Here is an 18,556-nt window from a genome sequence, read left to right as displayed (position 1 = left end):
TTCTTACACAATAAGCGATCAGGCATAACACTTTCTATGCTCGTTGTCCATTTTATCAGCTCAACTTACTATATAGGTGCACTTTGAGGCTCTACAGTTACAGACTGTAGTCCATCTGTTTCTCTGATACTTTGTTACCCTGTTCTTCAGTGGTCAGGACCCCCAAGGACCCTGTCAGAGCAGGTACAATTTGGGTGGTGGATCATTCTCAACACTGCAGTAAGACTGACATGATGGTGGCGATTAGTACGTGTTGAGCTGGTCTGAGGGGATCCAACACAGCAGTGCTCCTGGAGCTTTTTAAACACCTCAGTGTCACTGCTGAACTGAGAATAGTCCACCAACCAAAAATATGTCCAAAATATGTTTATCTCCTCTTGTCCAAGTAGTAGCTACTTATGTTTTGTTACACTTGCTCTGTATATGTGACAAGTGTGGCGTAAAGAGTCACCCCTAATAATTCAGGCTAAATCTCCATAGTCTCCATAAATCTGAAACCACTACCAACTGGCCAAATTTTCTCAGTCTATTTTCAGGTCTCACCCGTGGTTGTGCTCTGATGGAGGCCACTCCCTGGTCAAACTGGTTGGTCTCCACCTTGTATTCTCCATGCCTGAAAGGGATCTTCAGAGTGGCCATCAAGGACATGACCTTCTGGAAGCCAGTGGCAGTAAGCGCCACTGTGATGTTGGGGGCAGAGGCCATGGCCAGGCCCAGCGGCCAGCCGTGCACCGCCACAGGCTCGGGAATGCTGGAGAGCTGCACCGACCCTCGTTCCTTCAGCAAAGGGTCCAGTGCAGGCAGCGAACAGGACTCCTCTTCCTCCAGCAGGTCCTCAGCATTATCTAGCTCGGCCTCAGCCAAAGCATCCATCTGAGCCTGAAGAAGAGAAAAACGGAGAAAGAAGAAAGACAAACAACAGAATTAAGTATGCAAAAAAGGAAACAACAGAAAGACCCCAAGTTGTAAATAGTTTAAAACTCACCCTCCAAGACCTCCATCTAGCCTGGATGACTGAGGCAGCTTTGTGCCATCTTCTCACCTCTCTCCTGACCAGCCAGGCCCGCACCACTGATGACACAGAGAGACAGAGAAAGTGGGTGTAGATGAAATAGAGAAAATGTGCGATGGACACAAAATGGACAATCTTTCATAGATCAAAACACTAGCAGTCATTTTGAAGCCTGAATTTTATATATACAGTTGTATGCAAAGGTTTGGGGACCCCATGTTTTCTGAAAATAAGTAAACACATTTTGTACAGAGGACAGCACTATTTAATGCACAGCTACTGTTTATTTAACTACTGCATTTAACGTATTAGAAAACAAAATGAAAAAGGCAGCCTTTGCAAATGTTATGGCACATTTCATATTTTACTTTTTCCATTACATCAAACTCAGCAAATAAACAGCAGAAATGGTAGCCAGACAACTGACAGCCTGCACTGGTACATTAAAGTCCAAGTCAGCTTTGCAATTCTTACTTATCATACATGTTGAGTGAGGCATGAAATGTTTGCTCCAGGACATGGTGCTGTATTTAACATGAAACAGCAGCAGACAAGAGAGACAATAATAACATATAATACAAAAAAACTGCCCTCCAAACTATACAGCCATTAAGCACAGGACAGTGGACAAATGTCAGTTGTTTCCCCAGCAAACAGAACCACATTTCACTTGGAAGTGGACTGAGAACCACGATTTTTTGGCAGAATTGAAATTAGTGAGATATAATTTTAGTGCTTTGAGCATTTTTTAGGCTAATTGCACACACTGGTCACCTTTAAATGTGACAACTGTGAACATATTTATTTATGTTGGTTTCAGGATTGTATGTGTACTTACATTCACTAATGTGAACAACTTTTTCAATGAGTTGAATGAGCCACATCCATGCAACTGTACTAACATATATACATAAGACAATAATACAGAAATTGACAATTTTATTTATGCTGCTTTTTGGAGTGCTGCTCAATTCATGCTGTTTATTCTTTTCTTGCATTAGATTACATTAATCTCCACTAGGAAGTTGTTTAATTTGTATCATCCATTCATATATCTGTCCATCTATCCGTCCAGCCGAACTTAACGTTGTATTTTATTCTGCAGCTTGGAATTTACTGCCGGTGCAGGTATCACTGTCTAATCCTTGCATGTAGGTGTCAAGTGAGGGTAGTGTCAGGTCAGGTGCATGAAGTCCAGACACACACAGGTGGTATCTGTGACTACAGACCCAATTTACAGAGCAGGAATGGTGTCAGGACAGTCTCACTGATGGCAGAGCTGATGACCGTCTCTCTCTGTCTCTCAAAATCTATACATTCAGCGTCACTGAGCAAAAATACTGATCCAAGATCCATTTACACATATCTGGTATGAGATGAAGGACAGATCCAGATCTCAGGTCAGGTTTATTATATATGCTTCTCTTATGCTGCAATTTATTGTACTCAGAACTCAGGAAAATACAATCTGAATAGTCCCCAAAGGGGAAGTCAGAATTCCACCTTTCCTGAGTTTGCTGACATGTACCTGATGTCCCAGCCAACATTTCCTTTACATTTCACTTGGCTTTCTGTTAAAAATGCGGTCAAACAAACATTAATGTAGATCCTCTTGAGATGCAATTCCATGATTTGCCAAATAGTTCACTGCGATCATTCGTAATTTTCAGAAGAGAAGCACTGGAACACAATTAAACTGGAAAGAGTACTGAAGAGTATCCAACTTCCAAGTAAAAGCAAACAGATTCCTCTTCTACGTATTATTTTGTTCTGCCTGGTGCACTGTAACACTATTGTTCCACAACACCACATCAGGACAGCACAGCACTCGACTGTACAGGCAGCCCATGTTAATCCAAGAGTTCAGCAAATATTCTTTAACAACACTCCTCTTATCTCAAATTTAATCCACCAGATTTCTGAAGGTAGCTTTTTTAGTTTTGCACTGGAGCTACAAGGCTAACACAGTTATACCAAGGAATGAAAGCTTATACCTACCAATTTGCACTGCGAAAACTGAAGATTATCAAGCACTCACCTCAAACTGCATAAAGTTGTTAAGTAATCTCAGACAGACACCAAACATGTCTTGACTGACTGACTGACTGACTGACTGACTGACTGACTGACTGACTGACTGACTGACTGACTGTACTTAACAGGAAAAATTTGAATTTGGTCAAATTAACGCTTTACTGCTCTGACAGACTTTGCCATTTGTGTGGATGCTGTACCTGCTTGTATCAAAGTGGCCGACTGCGTCCTGATAGCTCTCTGGCGCCTCTGGTATCTGCGCCAGCAACACTGGATACAGAAGGCCTTCTGAGAGCGCACTCTATCTCTCTGCTCCTCCAGCAGTTCCAACTACGCATGGTGAGAGAGCAATCATTTTACAGTAAAATAACAGCAGTCTTAAGGGGGTATTACATCATTTTTAGAAATGTCTATGCAATTCAATCACTGGGATGTAAATAAAGTTATTCCAAGTGGTTTGATATCTCTACCATGAAAAGGCCAACACAGTAACACAAAACTATCATAAAACAACCTCAGGTGTCAAGCAAAGTATTTGCACCCAATTCATGTAATAACATATTATTAGCTTTTAGAGGGACTAAAGATTCTGGATGTCTGGTTCCCATCACCACCATTGTGAATAATTGTGATTTGGTAAGTTTCTCTAGGACAGTGTACATCAAATCACTCTGAAAGGGTGTTTACATCCCAGTGATTTAATTGATATGTTCCAAAAAGAACTGGAATTTCACTAATACAGTTAAAAGTGGTTTAAATAAGAATGAATGTATAGAAATAAATTGATTTAACTTAAAATATTCTTACAATTTCATAATGAGAAATTAGCTATATTGTCTAGATTCACGTGTTCAGTATTATTTCTGCATTACCATGCCATGTGTCAGAAACACTTTAGTCTTTCCACAGTGCACCATCAGATTATTGTTGTTGGGGTTGGTGGAGGAGTCAGAAGTCTTCAGGACTGCATTCAGAATGTCCTGCACTACAGGACCAAGACTGGCCTCCTCTCCACTCTCACCGCCTAGATAGTGGGGGAGAAAGGTAGAAACATTATAACCAGTCCCACCCTGAACTGGTGGGCTTCAACTGCCTGCAGTTTTACTGAGTTTTAAAAACACATTTCATTATTTTTCTTCTAGGGATGCACTGATATGGAACTACTCGGCTGACAACCAATAATTAACATTTGGCCTGATCATCTTGCATTTAAAATAAGTTCACACTTTAATCTACACATAAAGTGCAGAAAGCATTAGTCAGTTTAAAATTCTAAATATGGATCACTGATTAATTTTCCATAGACTTGATCAGAGGTGTGTAGTAAATAGCTACATCTGCTTGATTACATGTACTCAAGTGTATTTGTCAGTTACATTTTAGTCACTACCACTTAGTTATTCTTTTTATGGGGTTTACTCTCATTCAATTACGGTGGTGGCAGAATCTGCACTGCTTTGTGATTTGTCACACCTCTGACTTTCAAGGTTTATTTTATTTTTGGCCAAGAGTGCCTCAAAAAGAGAAGAACATAGCCTAACAAACCTTGGTTCCTATGCCAATAAATGATGAATGTACAAGGATGTCGGTATAGTTGTATGCAAAGTTTGAATCCCTCTGGTCAAATTATTTTTGATGTTTTGTTGACAGTCAAAACATCCTTCACAGGGAACTAAGTGAAATATGGCATTTTCTGCTAATTTTATTGAGTTTAACATACTGGAAAAATAAAATATAAAAAGAGATTTTTTCCAACACCATATTTTAATCTGTCTCTCTTTTTCCCCAATATGTTAAATTCAGGAAATAAACAAAAATCGTGTATTAAAATGTGTAGAAGTGTGTTCTCTGTACAGAATTTCAACAAAACATGTAATTTCTCAAGGGTTGCCAAACATTTGTATGTATAAGCTGTATTTAAGTAGTGTTTGACTAGTGAATTTTGTAGTTCTACTGAAGTTGTCTTTTTGGAAATGTACTTTTATTTGGACATGATTTATTATCTCAACAAGGTTCTTCTACTTGTGTATGGGTTTAGGCTGCTCCACCCACCTCTGGCCATCACAGTTAAATCCAAGGCTTGTATTTTAAATATATACATATTTAGCGATTTAACATGGCAAATCAATGTAGCGCTAAGAGTCTTGCCCATAGATATTAGTATAGCAGTGGCATTCTTGCTGGACAGGGAATCGAACCTTGAATCTTCCATGTGGGGGTCTATTATTCTTCGTGATATCTATTCAAATGAGTGGTAAAGAATGGAAATGGCCAGCACTACGGACTACACATGCATCAGTGTGAGTGTGAGCTAGAAATGGGTGTTAAATTATCTGATGTAATTATAGCCTGTAATTCTGATATGGAATCAGACTCTCTTATTTACTCTTATTGGCTGCCAATATACTGTGCACACCTATTCACTTATAGAACACAATCAGTTAACATAAGCAGCCCTCTGTCATGCTCAATATGTTTAAACCATGCGTGTGATGTATAAGCCTTAATCATGGAAGAAAATACCACACCAAACCATATTTAAGCAGTAAAATGTCTGTGCTGAATGGAACAATGCTAAAGTGCAAAAAAAAGCTAGCATGTGTGAAACCAAGCCACTGATAATGATGAACAATTAGACATTATTCTCGAATGCAAGAAAAACACAAAGATTAACATGAAAAATCTGTGGATGGTTAGTTACACACTGCATATCAACACATCTGTTACATGCACATCTTCATTTACCTGGAGTTAAAGGCTAGCAGCCTGTTTAAACCATACACTGTTGCCTTTTTAACTACCATTTTTCTTAATTAAGAGAGGAAAACAAGGGAAGATAACTGCAAAGAGAAAAAAGAGCAGAGAGAACATGAGAGAACAAAAGAAGTCACATAAGAAGAGGGGACTGAGTGATTTGTCACAGATTTGTCACCGACTAATTATGTCCTCTTACCGTCCTTGTTGTTTATCTGAGCTGGAAGGCTGGTCTTGGTTATCAGCCCATATCGCTGGAGGAAGCTGGCATAGGGAACCCTGCACAAATAATTGTAAGAGTTTTTATGTGTATATGCGCTATGAGTAGGTTTATATATGTTTTTATGTGTATTTGTATTACGAGTAGGTGCACTTTGTAGGTTTACAAACACTGACTGTAGGCCAAAATACAATTAATCAAGCCTTCAATGGTGCGGCCACAAAAAGGCCATCAATTAGTCTTAATCTTCAACATCTGACCACATGTGCTCCTGCTTTGTTGGAATGAAAACCTGCGGCCACACCTGCCCTTTGCAGATAAGACTGGACACCCCTGTGGCCGGTTGCACCAGCTGTGTGCAAGTTCAAAGCTAGGCTAGTTGTAATGAAAGTGTTTACTAAGTTCAAGTTTATGCATTACTAAATCAAAATGAGTTGCACCACACAAACTAGTTTTAACATTGAGCTTAGTAGTTATTAATTTACACCACCACCTAAGCAGGTGTAAGTTTTGGGGAAACCATCAGAAACCACACAGAACGAAAAACAAAAAACATGACTTTTTGGTTAACTAAGCTAAAAATTGCTATATGCTGTGATTTTACTTATAGCTCTAATAATTGCCCTGGTTTCAACACCCACAACTCCAGCTCAGTGAGACTCAGCAGCTGCAGAAACTCTAAACTGAAGCTGTGGTTATGATGATTACCCAGAAAACATTTAAAAAGCTGCATATTTGGTTATCATAGAGAAATATGAAAGAATAAAGAGACAATGGCTACAGATAAATAGTTTTTTTTACAGTTTAACATTTCTAACAGTTTAACTAGTACAAATCGTTCTCTTGTAAGCTGGATATTTTTTCTATTGAAAAAGTCAGAGCAAGCTGCTGTCACATTTTCAGACTCTTTCTGAACACATTATCATCATATTAAAGCGACGTATGCATAGTGAGCTCTTACTGGATAAGACATGACTTACAGATTTGTGATGCAACCAAATTTAGTAATAGGATAGCATGAAACTAACTAGTTTTGACTAAGGACTTAGTATAGACTTCATGCCCAAACGTAAGTATAAACTAGCGCAAAACTGGTGTAACCCAGTCCTGATCTATAGTTTGACACTTCTACATTACCTACTGTCTGCTTCTATTTTACTATTTACTATCTTTTAATTCTGATGTCACTGTGCAGTTGGGCAGTGTGGTGTATTACCTAATGGGGAAGCCTGCTGCGCTGATGTGGATGGTCTCCACTATACCACAGGCCTCCAGCTGTGTTATCACCTGAGAACACATTTGATATTTTAGACAAACAGCTAAAAATAACACAGATACAGACATATTTACAGTACATGCAACTGCACTGGTAAACAGGCTGCATACAGATACGCTGTATCTTAAATTCTTTATGAATCCATCCAATCCACATGTTCTACAGAAAACCAGAGGAAAACAACTGGTGGCACGTACCTCTTCCTTCTTAAAGGTGAGTGGCCTGCAGTCAGGGTTGGGTTTGATGCAGCGAGTGTAGTGCGGAGTGGTGCCGTGCAGAATCTTCATCAAACTCTCCAACGAGTTCTGCACACCACATTTTAAACAAATGTTTATTTACTTTACACTGAACAGCTTGTTTAAACAATAACAACAATAAGACTTTACTTGCACAATAACTAAAGTACTATTCGTACAGGATTAGCTTGACATGGGGAGGTGGGGTAATGCAATTACCTCTCTGTAACATTTGTGTCCAATTTAGAGATAAGAAGTCTCTTAAATTACATTAAAAGCTACAGAGAGCTACTAAATTTGTGCATTGCTGCCACCCCAAAAACAAATTCTGCATGCAATGCGTTTGGCTGCTCACAGCAAAAAAGTACATTTAGTAATAGTATTAATAGTAATTAGTAATTATTTAATAGTAATTTCATTTCCCCTAACTATTTACCTCACATTCTGAAGTGAACGAAGTGTGTCATTAGCATTGTCATTAGCTTGGGAATTTAGAGTCAAAAGTCAACATCACTGGATAAAAACGAAGCTTTGTTCCCTGCGATTTTATGTTTTAAGGCAGGTTTCAGGTACATGAATTAAGCCTAGTCTTGAACTAATTTGCAGTGAAGATGGTGAATCAACATTGGAATTATTTTTAGTCAGATTTTCAGATTTCAGAGTAATGATCAGACAATACATATTGGCTTGATTTGGGTCAAAAAAGGAAACAAGAAAATGCTTCCTCAAATGCCTCCAGACTTAAAGGGGAATTCAACATTTTTTCAACATGTCTGCATGATTCAATCATTAAGACAAACAAGCCATTCAGAGTGGCTTGATGTGAAATGGTGTAGCGTAGAGAAACACATCAAGACGTACGCTGAATTCTTCACAATGGTGGACTTAAGAACCAGGTGTCACAATTCTGCAGTGTAAAAATCTAAAATGACAAGTGAACCAAAACGTGAGTTTTAATATGAGGTTGATCACAGTAAAATAGGTGTAAATCTCAAATTACCAAAGCCTTTTTGAGTACTAATGTGACTAACAACGCCCTGCATATATCTCTCCGCAATAAATGGATTTAAAAAAATTAGGTTTAGGCAAAAACATCATCTCAAAAATACTAGAAAACTATGTCTCAGGGATCAGGTAATCGTAATTAACACAGCGTAATTGTAATTATTTCATGTAATAACTTTCTGAGAGGAAGCTCTTAAGGCATTAAAGACTTTGGACATCTGGTTCCTATCACCACCACTTTGAACAATTATCACTCAGTAAGTCTCTCTAGAACAGAGCATTTCACATCATACCACTCTTTGCTTTGTTTACATCTTAATGACTATATTATGCAAAATTTTTAAAAATCTGTGAAATTCTGCTTTAATTAAAAAAGAAAAACACACCAAAACTCTTCCACATGATATGACAGAATATTGACTAAAATGGCAATTTGCACAGAATAAATATCATTTCTATGGTTTATTTTGTAGAAGTTAAAACCCACCAAAACCTTTACTGACATGATAGTGTACGGTCTGCAAAAAACTACTGGCACTGTGGATACAGATGGGACTAAAAATCACTAAAAACATTGGTAACAATTCCACTGCCCTACTCCCTCATGTAAAACTAATCCCATCTGAAGTGCTTATGGTTACATATAAGAGTCATATTAGATTTAATGGCGATTAGCACTTTGATATGTGAGTTTTCAGAGCAGGTACAAAGATGCATAGAGAATGCATCGCATGTTAATACGTCACTCTCAAAGATTATGACAACATTTACTCAGGACAAACTGCTCACACCCCATTTGATTTATTTTCTGGTTTACCTTGAATTTGGAGACGACGGTGACGACTTTGCTCTGGGCCCGGGAACCGTTTCCCTCAGCATCTGAGGCTGCAAACAGACTCTGCAGCAGAGGATTCTTTGACTTTTGCAGCAAGCTGAGGAGTTCAGGTGGGACTGGATCCTATACACACACACACACACACACACACACACATGCAAAAGCAAAATGACTGGACTTCAAGTCCATAGCTCAAGAGACTAAAAGGTATTCTTTCTATATGTAGACTTTATCTGCTGTTGTATACTGCTTCATAAAGTGCTTTTTCATTTAGATAATGCATCAGGTTCAGTGCTTCAGGTTCTGAATGCTATGAGTAAATCAAGCAAAAGAAGGGAAAAACACAAAAGACTGCTGAGCATTGTAATTTTATCCCAAAGCGAAAAGCTTCCTTAAGTTTTTCAACAAAAGCTAAGTACCTTATATAAAGCATCTCATATAAACACACATATACACGCACAGTACCTTATTCTTCTCCATCATGCCCTCAATCTGATAGCTGACTCTGCCTGCGTAGTGAGCCACAATGAAGTGAGGCTGCTTGCTGAACTTGTCCCAGCTCATTCTGGTGTTACCGGAAAGCTCCTTCTCCAGACGTACCCGGAACTGTTTTGCATCGGATGCCCTGTTCAAACGGCACTCCTGGTGTAGGAGGGCATACAGAGAGCAGAACGTAAAGTGCACTATTGGATTAGATTAATCTCTACTATACTCCACTACATTATTAAAAATAAAGGGATTCTGTGGACTGTATTCTACTTTTGGTTCCCTAAAGAACTTTTCAGTAGACGGTTCTAGCATAGTTATAAATGAGATCTGCAATTGTGAACCATATGTCCAATACAAGAACTACTTATACCAGACATGTGATATTATGGTCCTCTGTCCTGCACTTTAAGGACCACACTTTAGTAGGAACTGTGCTATACTAGATTAGGTTAAACTGTACCATACATAATATCTTAGGGACAGGTGATACGACGATATGATATCGTTATCATGATGAATTATGTCACAATAAGCTTTTCTGAGCATTTTCTTTCTGAACAAGCTTAAAGGGCCCATATTAACAAAAAACATTATGCTTAAATGAACATTTCCTTACCTTTTGGCCATCTGATGTATTACGTAAGCACTGTTAAAGTTATAAAATGTATCTAAAAGTAATCATGTACGGCATATGTTGAAACTAAGTTGCCAAAACAGCTCATTTTGTATTGGCTCTTTTTGGGATGTCACAAAAACCAATGCATTTACAGTTAGGCCCAGAAATATCTGGACAGTGACATAATCTACATGATTTGGGCTCTGCATGCCACCACACTGAATTAGAAATTAAATAACTGAGATGCAACTGAAGCATAGACTTTCAGGTTTAATTCAAGGGGTTGAACAAAAATATCCTATGAAACATTTAGGAATTGCAACCATTTTTCTACAAAGCATCCTCATTTCAGGGGATCAAAAGTAATTGGACAAATTAACTTTACCATAAATAAAATGTTCATTTTTAACACTTTGTTGAGAATTCTTTGCAGGCAATGACTGCCTGAAGTCTGGAACCCATGGACATCACCAAATGCTGGGTGTCCTCCTTTGTGATGCCTTTCCAGGCCTTTACTGCAGCTGGTGATTGACTCGGCCATTGCAGAATATTCCGCTTCTTTGCCTTAAAAAACTCCTGGGTTGCTTTCGCAGTATGTTTTGGGTCATTGTCCATCTGTACTGTGAAGCGACATCCAATCAACCTTGCTGCATTTGGTTGAATCGGAGTTGGAAGTATAACCCTGTACACTTCAGAATTCACCTGGCTGGCTAACCCTAACCCTCTGTATTTGCTCTCATGAAGTCTTCTCTTTATGGTAGACTTAGATACTGATACACCTACTTCCTGGAGTGTGTTCTTCACTTGGGTGGACATTGTGAAGGGGTCCACCACTGTTGTCTTTCGTGGACGTGCCGGCCTTTCTGAGTTCCCTAGCTCACCAGTGCGCTTGTTTTTCCCCGCAGAACGTATCAAACTGTTGATTTGGCCATTCCTAACATTTCTGCTCTCTCTCTGATAGATTTCTTTTTTTCAGCCTAATGATGGTCTGCTTCACTTCCACTGAGAGCTCCTTTGACCGCATGTTGTGGGTTCACAGCAACAGCTTCCAAATGCAAATTCCCTACCTAGAATCAACTACAGACCTTTTACCTGCTTAATTGATGATGGATTAACGAGGGAATAGCCTATGCAGCCCATGAAATAGCTTTTGAGATAATTGTCACATTACCTCTGGTCCCTTGAAAAAGAGGCAGCTACATATTAAAAGGCTGTAATTCCTAAACCTTTCCTCCAATTAGGATGTAAATACCCTCACATTGAAGTTGAGAGTCTGCACTTTAAGCCCATGTTGAACTGTATCTTGAATATCTTTTGGTAAACAACTAAAATGCCAAAACTTGCATCACTGTCCAAATATTTCTGGGCCTAACTGTACATATATATCTGCCTAATCAGGCAGACCACTCACACTTAAGTTACAAGGAGTGTTTCTGCCTGGACTGTTTTTTTTTGGTGTTTGTTTGTTTGTTTTTTGTTTTAATTGAGGCATAATACAGGACTCCCAATCAGAAAAGAGGTCATTTGCATACATCAGTCTAAAAAACAGAGCAAAACTGGCCTCATTAATTATTAAGGATGAAGGGAGGTTGAAACATTTTCATGTAAAAATTAATTATGAATCTTTTTAGCACAAAAATCAACACAAACATCATAAGTGGGGTTTATAAAGAGTTCTTAAAGAGGAGTCTGTTTATTTGATTTATTTTTAAGACTTGTGTATCAATGGTTATCTGTATGCTGAAACATTTACTAGAGTTTGTTTGGTTTTCATTTATTTTCATGATACAGAGCCTTATACAGCACTGGATTAGGTCAGGTTATGAATGTAATACCAACACAGTTGGGGTGGGAAGGGGAGGGTAAAGGGTGTCAATGGTGGCAATAATACAAATATACGTGGTTTTGTATTAATCTAAGATAAAAATAAATTATGTTAATGTTAATCAAAACATCATAAGTGGACCTGAAAGAAAAAAAAATGGACATGGGCCATATTTTCTGCCACTATGATTTTGCTGATGCATTGCCCTTTCCTGCTGCATACAAGAAGATATTGGATTGAATACAGACCTCATTAAGCAAGGACAAGATGCCGGTAGGACTGCCTTCGATTAGGTCCAAGCAGCTCTGGTTGTCCTGGTACCGGACAAAAGACCACTCCAGGCCTTCAGCCACGTACTCCTCCTGTTGTGCCTTCAGGTAGTGAGCCACAAAGTGCTGCTGCAGTTTCTCATTGGCATAGTTTATGCACAGCTGCTCCAGGTTATTCAGCAGGAAGCACTCAAAGCCATACACGTCCAAGAGACCTGCAAAAAGTGCCAGCCAGGGATTAGAAAGAAATAGAGCATCCAGTCTGAGACATTGGCATCACACACAGGTAGGGAAGCAGATGGTGGAAGATGAGTAGGTTGTATACCGATGAAGTTGCACCACTTGGAGTTGTCTGAACACATGCTGTTGTTGATGAAGGTGACCAGCCATTCAAACAGCCTGTCAGACAAAATAGAAACATCTAAACAACATGAACAGCAGTACTGAAATAACCTCCCATAATCACAAATAAGCTCCTTCTATGACAGATTTCACTCAAATACAGACATTCATGTAAAGTTAAAACAAGTAGTGTGGCCATTAAACATATTTACACAATCTTTATTTCTTGGCTAATCAAGAATTAGACATGTTTGGCTTATTTAGTTTGGCAGTGGAGCTACGAAGCTAAAAGAAAAGTACAGACATAATGCAGGTTTTAACATGGCTGTTACTACCGTGTTTAGCTACGACACACAGTTTTCTCCATTTTTATAAATTACAGTATGTTATTTATAAAAAATATCAGTATGACATGCTGTTCAATTTAAAAGTGCCTTATACTGTTCATGTGTGCTTTAACTATAAAGATTTCAGTATACTCTATACACGCAGCTATAATATGCCCTCTGTTGTTTATGAAGAAATTGATTGTGGCTCAGACAGAATAAGGAATATAAGACCCACAATAGAATTAACGTGGCACCTGAGTCCCAACAAGTTCTGCTCCCCCTGCCAGCCCAATAAATGCAACGTTAGGCTAAATGTTAGAAAATGCAATGTCTCACAGAAGAGAGAAACGCTTCAGTGATGTTAAGTACAGTTTAGTTAAATTAATACTGAGAAAGTAATCCAATAATGAAATAGTAAGGCTCCAGGTTTCTCATGCTGCTATTTGAATGAATTTAATTCCTCACTGAAACAGGAGAATTACCATTAGATTAGTTGATTAATTGGGGGGGTCAATAGATTAATTGAAGACAGAAATAATTGTAAAATGCAGGCCCAGCTGAATGAGGCATTCAGTTTGCACAGCATTAAGTGATGGAGTATAAGCCGCTATTAGTTGTTAGCTACATTAGCCTTGTAGCTTCAGTGCAAAGCTATAAAAGAACTTCAAACAACAAACATTTCACAAAACTATTCCCTCAATACATGTTTACTACATAAAAAAAAGCCATAATGGCATTAACCCACACAGCCTCAGATAGGTCAGTGTTTACCGGATTAACCTGCAACAAACATGCAGCCCTGTGCTAATGCAGATGAGTAACATAGCGAGGCTCACTGTGCGTAGATGACTTTAGCGAGGCAGTCTCTGCGGATGACACACTCGCTCTGAGAGCAGGGCTTGAGCAGAACATTCTGCTTGCCTGCACGCAACGTCCGCACAGTCAGACAATCCTGAAGTTCGTCCACGGGCACCTGCAGCAGTGTAGCTGTTTTATACAGAAAACCTACACATGCACACACACAAACACACACAAGTCAGTCATGAACACATGAACACACATAGCACTGAAGAACACTAGAAAAACGCACAATCTAAATGTGTTAAAAAGACAAGATTGGAATGCATTCTGTGGACATTAGAGGTGGGGGAAAAAAATCGATTCTTAGATGCACTGCGATTCGGATGTGAACGATTCTGAATCGATTCATATATGTCAAAAAAAAAATCTAAATATTTCATTTATGGCGTAATGTTGATGGAACGTAAACAGCGGAACTTGAATATGGGTAAGCGCAGCGCCCGGACAAAAATACAACTGGATGAGCGAGAAATCCGACCAGCTCCCTCTGCTTTAAAAGCCATGTAGGTCAAGAGTCACAACACAAATGTTAAGAAGAGCCATTCTGTCCTGTCAACAAAAATCAAACCACCATGTGAGCCAAAACATTTAATGTACAATGTGTCTCAGGATGTGATAATGTCCTAGTATAGGCTAAACAGTATAAACAAAAATGCTGATTTAACTACTTTGCTCTGCTATAGCAGCGTTTCTTCCATTTCCGTCAGAGAACGTTTCTTTAAAAGTAGAAGAGTTTCTTGTAAAGTGTCTCTCAGCGTTCATTTAATGAGGCAGCAGTCGCTTCTTATTCTCCAGCTTCCTTCTGTTCCACCTTTAATTCTGCCTGAGGCGCTGAATGTCAATGCGCTACCATTTAAGATGGAACGGGAGAATTTGAAAGAGAAGTGACTTTATCTTCACAACTTTTTAGTGTTTGACAGTCTCTTGTTGTAGATTTAACGTACCAGGAACCCAACTAAGGTGCTTACAAATGCAAATAAGTTCATCAAATTGTCTGTCTTTTCGTAGCTAATAGCGTTGCTATGTGACCTGCAGTCTGCACGCCAGTTCTCAGTCGTTAAGAACAAGGGCTTTCACGCATCCCATCTCGCACATATTTTACTGACACAGCGATCTCCCCACTCTCTACAACGTGACCAAAACCAAAGTTATAAAATCACTAAAAAAACATTACATTACATTACATTACATTTACATTTAGCAGACGCTTTTATCCAAAGCGACTTACAAATAATGAGGTACATAGAACAAGCATAGTCAGGCCTTAAAGGAGGCCAAAGGGTAATAGCGGGGTAGAGAAGGGAAGGAGGGCAAGAAGGAGATGAGGTTAGTAGTGGTTAGATTGCAAGAGGCGATTAGAGTAAGTGCTCTCTGAAGAGGAAAACGAGTTGAATAGCGGTAATGTGCTATGTGGACATCCATTACCACTGGATTTTATGTCACTGTAACAGCGCATTTTATCACAGATGAGTGGGAGCAGCGTTTAATGTGCTCCAAACACGAGCAGTGAATGAGAGCCTTCTAGTTCACTTGCCACATCACTACCATTTGATTTATTAATAAACAATATTGGAAGTAAATGCATTATGGCTCATTACAAATACTTTGCTTTAAAACTACCAAGACCTCAGACAGTAAGAAAATAGAAATCCTGTATAGAAAAAAAAATGATGCATCAAGATGCATCGATAATCGTTTTATAATCGCATCGCAGCCCTCTGAATCGTAATCGAATCGAATCGTGAGGCCTAGAGATTCCCATCCCTAGTGGACATGCTGGATAAATACAGATTTTGCTTTGCAAAAGCCAGAGCCCACCCTTCGTTTATCTAAATTATTTAATGTCCAGTCGAACGGTCTCGATGTAGAAGATACTCAGCAGACATTTCTAAAAAGATTAGACATAAGATTAATTAAATATTAAGAGCCAAAAAGAAAATATGACTATTAACAATCATGTAAGACCTGGTAAACCACCAAAACTGTCACCATCAGATAAACAGCACTTAAAGTGCTCATCTCTGAGAGAGAGGAGAAACTCAAGGTCCACTCTTGCTTCAGATCTGAAAACATACACAGGTTTTTCTGTCCATCCTTCTACTGTAATAAGACAACTCAACACTATAGGTCTGATAGGATGTGTAGCTGCAAAGAAGCTGTTACAGAGAAAAAGAGACTGCAATCAAAAATTGCAATCAAATAAAGAAGTTGCTGGTGTTATCATGGACCGACCACTGCAGAGTCCAGACATCATCACTGAAGGAGTTTGGGATAACTTGGAACGTGAGAAATTGCAACGAACTTCTAAGATTGAACTTTGAAGGTATGGAAAAAATATTTCAATATTTAAATCTCCTGATAAGAACGGAAGCTGTAATAAAGGCAAAAGGTGGACATACTAAATACAGAATTTTTTTTTTTACTATATTTAATTGTTGCAACTTTTGTGTAATTTTCTGTTAAATATATGTTTTCTGCTTTTTTTCTCCATAACACTGAAAATGTAATTACTTGTACTCAATGGCTGTTTTGACTGGAATAAATAATGGATGGTCTCTGACGTTTGCACTGTACTTAACGTCTGACCAAGTTAAAATGATAATGAACTTCTCCACTGAAAATACTTTGTGTCCAGAGTTGAATTTGGGTCCACTCCTAAAACACAAAGTTTTTTATTTTTCTCTTCAGAGTCAACCAACCAATCAGAGTGGAAGAAAACTCTAATAAGGTTTCAGAAGAATGGGCTAAGAACGATCTTTTCCTAGCTACCTTTGGACTCCTCGTCGAGGTCACAGGGCTGAGACTCAGAGGCAAGACTGAAGTTCACGTTCCCCAGCTGTAGAATACTTGCAAGGACCTACACATCACAAATCATGAAAAGACAGCGAGGGAATAAAGAAGAAAATGAAATATCTGGACACAGAACATGACAGATTATTCCATTTAGTTTAAGAATGATTATCTTTTCAACTTGCCCTGAATATTTGTGTCCGTTTGTCTGTATCAATGCCAAGGCTGATCATGGCTTCTGCTGTCTCTTGGAGACGATCCTCTTTTGAAGACAGTAAAAAAGGGAAAAATTACTTCACATATCCATCCTAACATTCTAAACCTTCAAAACAAACCAGACTTTAAGACAAAGAACAGAGAAGGAGCCAACCTTCTAAGGTTTTGTCTGCATTTGGCAACCAGCTGAACTTTTGATTATATGGCATCTCCCACTCCTGCCTCTGTTTTTCTGTAGCCCCTTTCATCATCTGACCAACAGACAGAGCAAAAAAAAAGATATATATAATTACATCAAAGAACGTGTACAATTGTCTCTTAAGAATGTTGAATTATTTCCTGTTCACATATGAAAACAGGCCACAACAGATAAATAAGCAAAGGGGTCAAGGAGTTCTGTGAAAAAAATTCAAGCAAAACTTCAATTTAATACATGAAACAATGTAAAACTGTGTTCCAAATAGTTTTTTGGTTATTTGGCTTTTCTTACAGAAAAAAAATGAACCTAGTCGCTTTTGAGAGATTATATGTTATTTCATAACTTCTTTTTGGTTGATTATATATAGAATCTTTTGCAGAGGAACCCAGCAGGTATGGCAATAAGGAGATGGTATGTATATATGGTCTAAAACCCACTCTTAGAAGAAGAAGAAATATATATATTCTAAATAGAACCAAAAAGGTTCAACTCTTCTAGTGCTATACAGAACCATTTTGAAAACTTTTATTTTAAAGAACTACACAAACAACCGGTTCTACATGACAATAAGAAACTGTGTGTCTTGTATTCACCTGGTAGAATATATGGAAGTTCCTCTCATTAGGAGCTTGGAAGGCCACCCTGGTTTTCTCCAGCAGATATGTCTGCACTGAAGCCCCAACCAGCAGCTGAGAACTGCAGGACATAAGGAGTCACAACAAACATTATAGGTCATTTTAACCTGCATTATCTGTAATCAGGTGTTGGGTATAAAACCAAGTCATAGAGTAAATAAACTGAGGGTGTAACGGGAATGACCTGTTTAGCTGGAGCTGAATGTACTTTCCGAAACGACTGCTGTTGTTGTTGCGCAAAGTGCAAGCGTTGCCTGTGAGAAAAAGAAAAGAGGACGATGAAGGAAAATCCTGAATATGACCACCTGAATAGGTCTTTTCACTAAATGCTTATGCATACTTTGGGTCTTGCCTACCTTGCAAACTAGTGCTATAAAACACATTATAGGTACCATTGAGCCATGTGCGCATGTTGTCATGCATTAGTTGTGCATAAAATAACTAACTGCTCACATTTGTTATACAAACTTTCAACAATAATCATTCAAAAGCAAAACAAATAATAGAAATGCTATATTAATATATAAATATAGAAAGAAACATTATTTTATTACAACACTGGATCCAAATGATTCACATTTTGTGGTTGATACTGAGTTTAGGAGGCTAAACC

The 18,556-nt window shown here is 38.5% G+C and overlaps 1 protein-coding gene across 2 annotated transcripts in view; it reads right to left on the bottom strand.

Moving 5' to 3' along the window:
• The window catches only part of LOC108437647 (unconventional myosin-XIX), a 31,481-nt gene that overhangs the window by 1,483 nt on the left and 11,442 nt on the right, over window positions 1-18,556 (bottom strand). Inside the window, exons 6-22 of one of the 2 annotated variants that reach the window (XM_017714874.2) lie at window positions 18,128-18,197; window positions 17,902-18,004; window positions 17,264-17,360; window positions 17,079-17,155; window positions 16,873-16,960; window positions 14,079-14,247; window positions 12,897-12,970; window positions 12,551-12,786; window positions 9,838-10,014; window positions 9,355-9,495; window positions 7,494-7,601; window positions 7,237-7,307; window positions 6,000-6,079; window positions 3,919-4,070; window positions 3,247-3,376; window positions 986-1,071; window positions 544-879 (exon numbers count right to left, since the gene is read on the bottom strand). In XM_017714874.2, coding sequence (XP_017570363.1) covers window positions 544-879; window positions 986-1,071; window positions 3,247-3,376; window positions 3,919-4,070; window positions 6,000-6,079; window positions 7,237-7,307; window positions 7,494-7,601; window positions 9,355-9,495; window positions 9,838-10,014; window positions 12,551-12,786; window positions 12,897-12,970; window positions 14,079-14,247; window positions 16,873-16,960; window positions 17,079-17,155; window positions 17,264-17,360; window positions 17,902-18,004; window positions 18,128-18,197 — 2,195 coding nt within the window. Of the gene's footprint in view, window positions 1-543; window positions 880-985; window positions 1,072-3,246; window positions 3,377-3,918; window positions 4,071-5,791; window positions 5,887-5,999; window positions 6,080-7,236; window positions 7,308-7,493; window positions 7,602-9,354; window positions 9,496-9,837; window positions 10,015-12,550; window positions 12,787-12,896; window positions 12,971-14,078; window positions 14,248-16,872; window positions 16,961-17,078; window positions 17,156-17,263; window positions 17,361-17,901; window positions 18,005-18,127; window positions 18,198-18,556 lie in introns of those variants that run through there. The other variant, XM_037533636.1, reaches the window with a different exon arrangement.

Source organism: Pygocentrus nattereri, chromosome 23, assembly GCF_015220715.1.
Source record: "Pygocentrus nattereri isolate fPygNat1 chromosome 23, fPygNat1.pri, whole genome shotgun sequence".
Lineage (NCBI taxonomy): Eukaryota > Metazoa > Chordata > Actinopteri > Characiformes > Serrasalmidae > Pygocentrus > Pygocentrus nattereri.
Note: the sequence above shows the minus strand (reverse complement) of the source record. Positions and strands in the feature narration are given on the sequence as shown.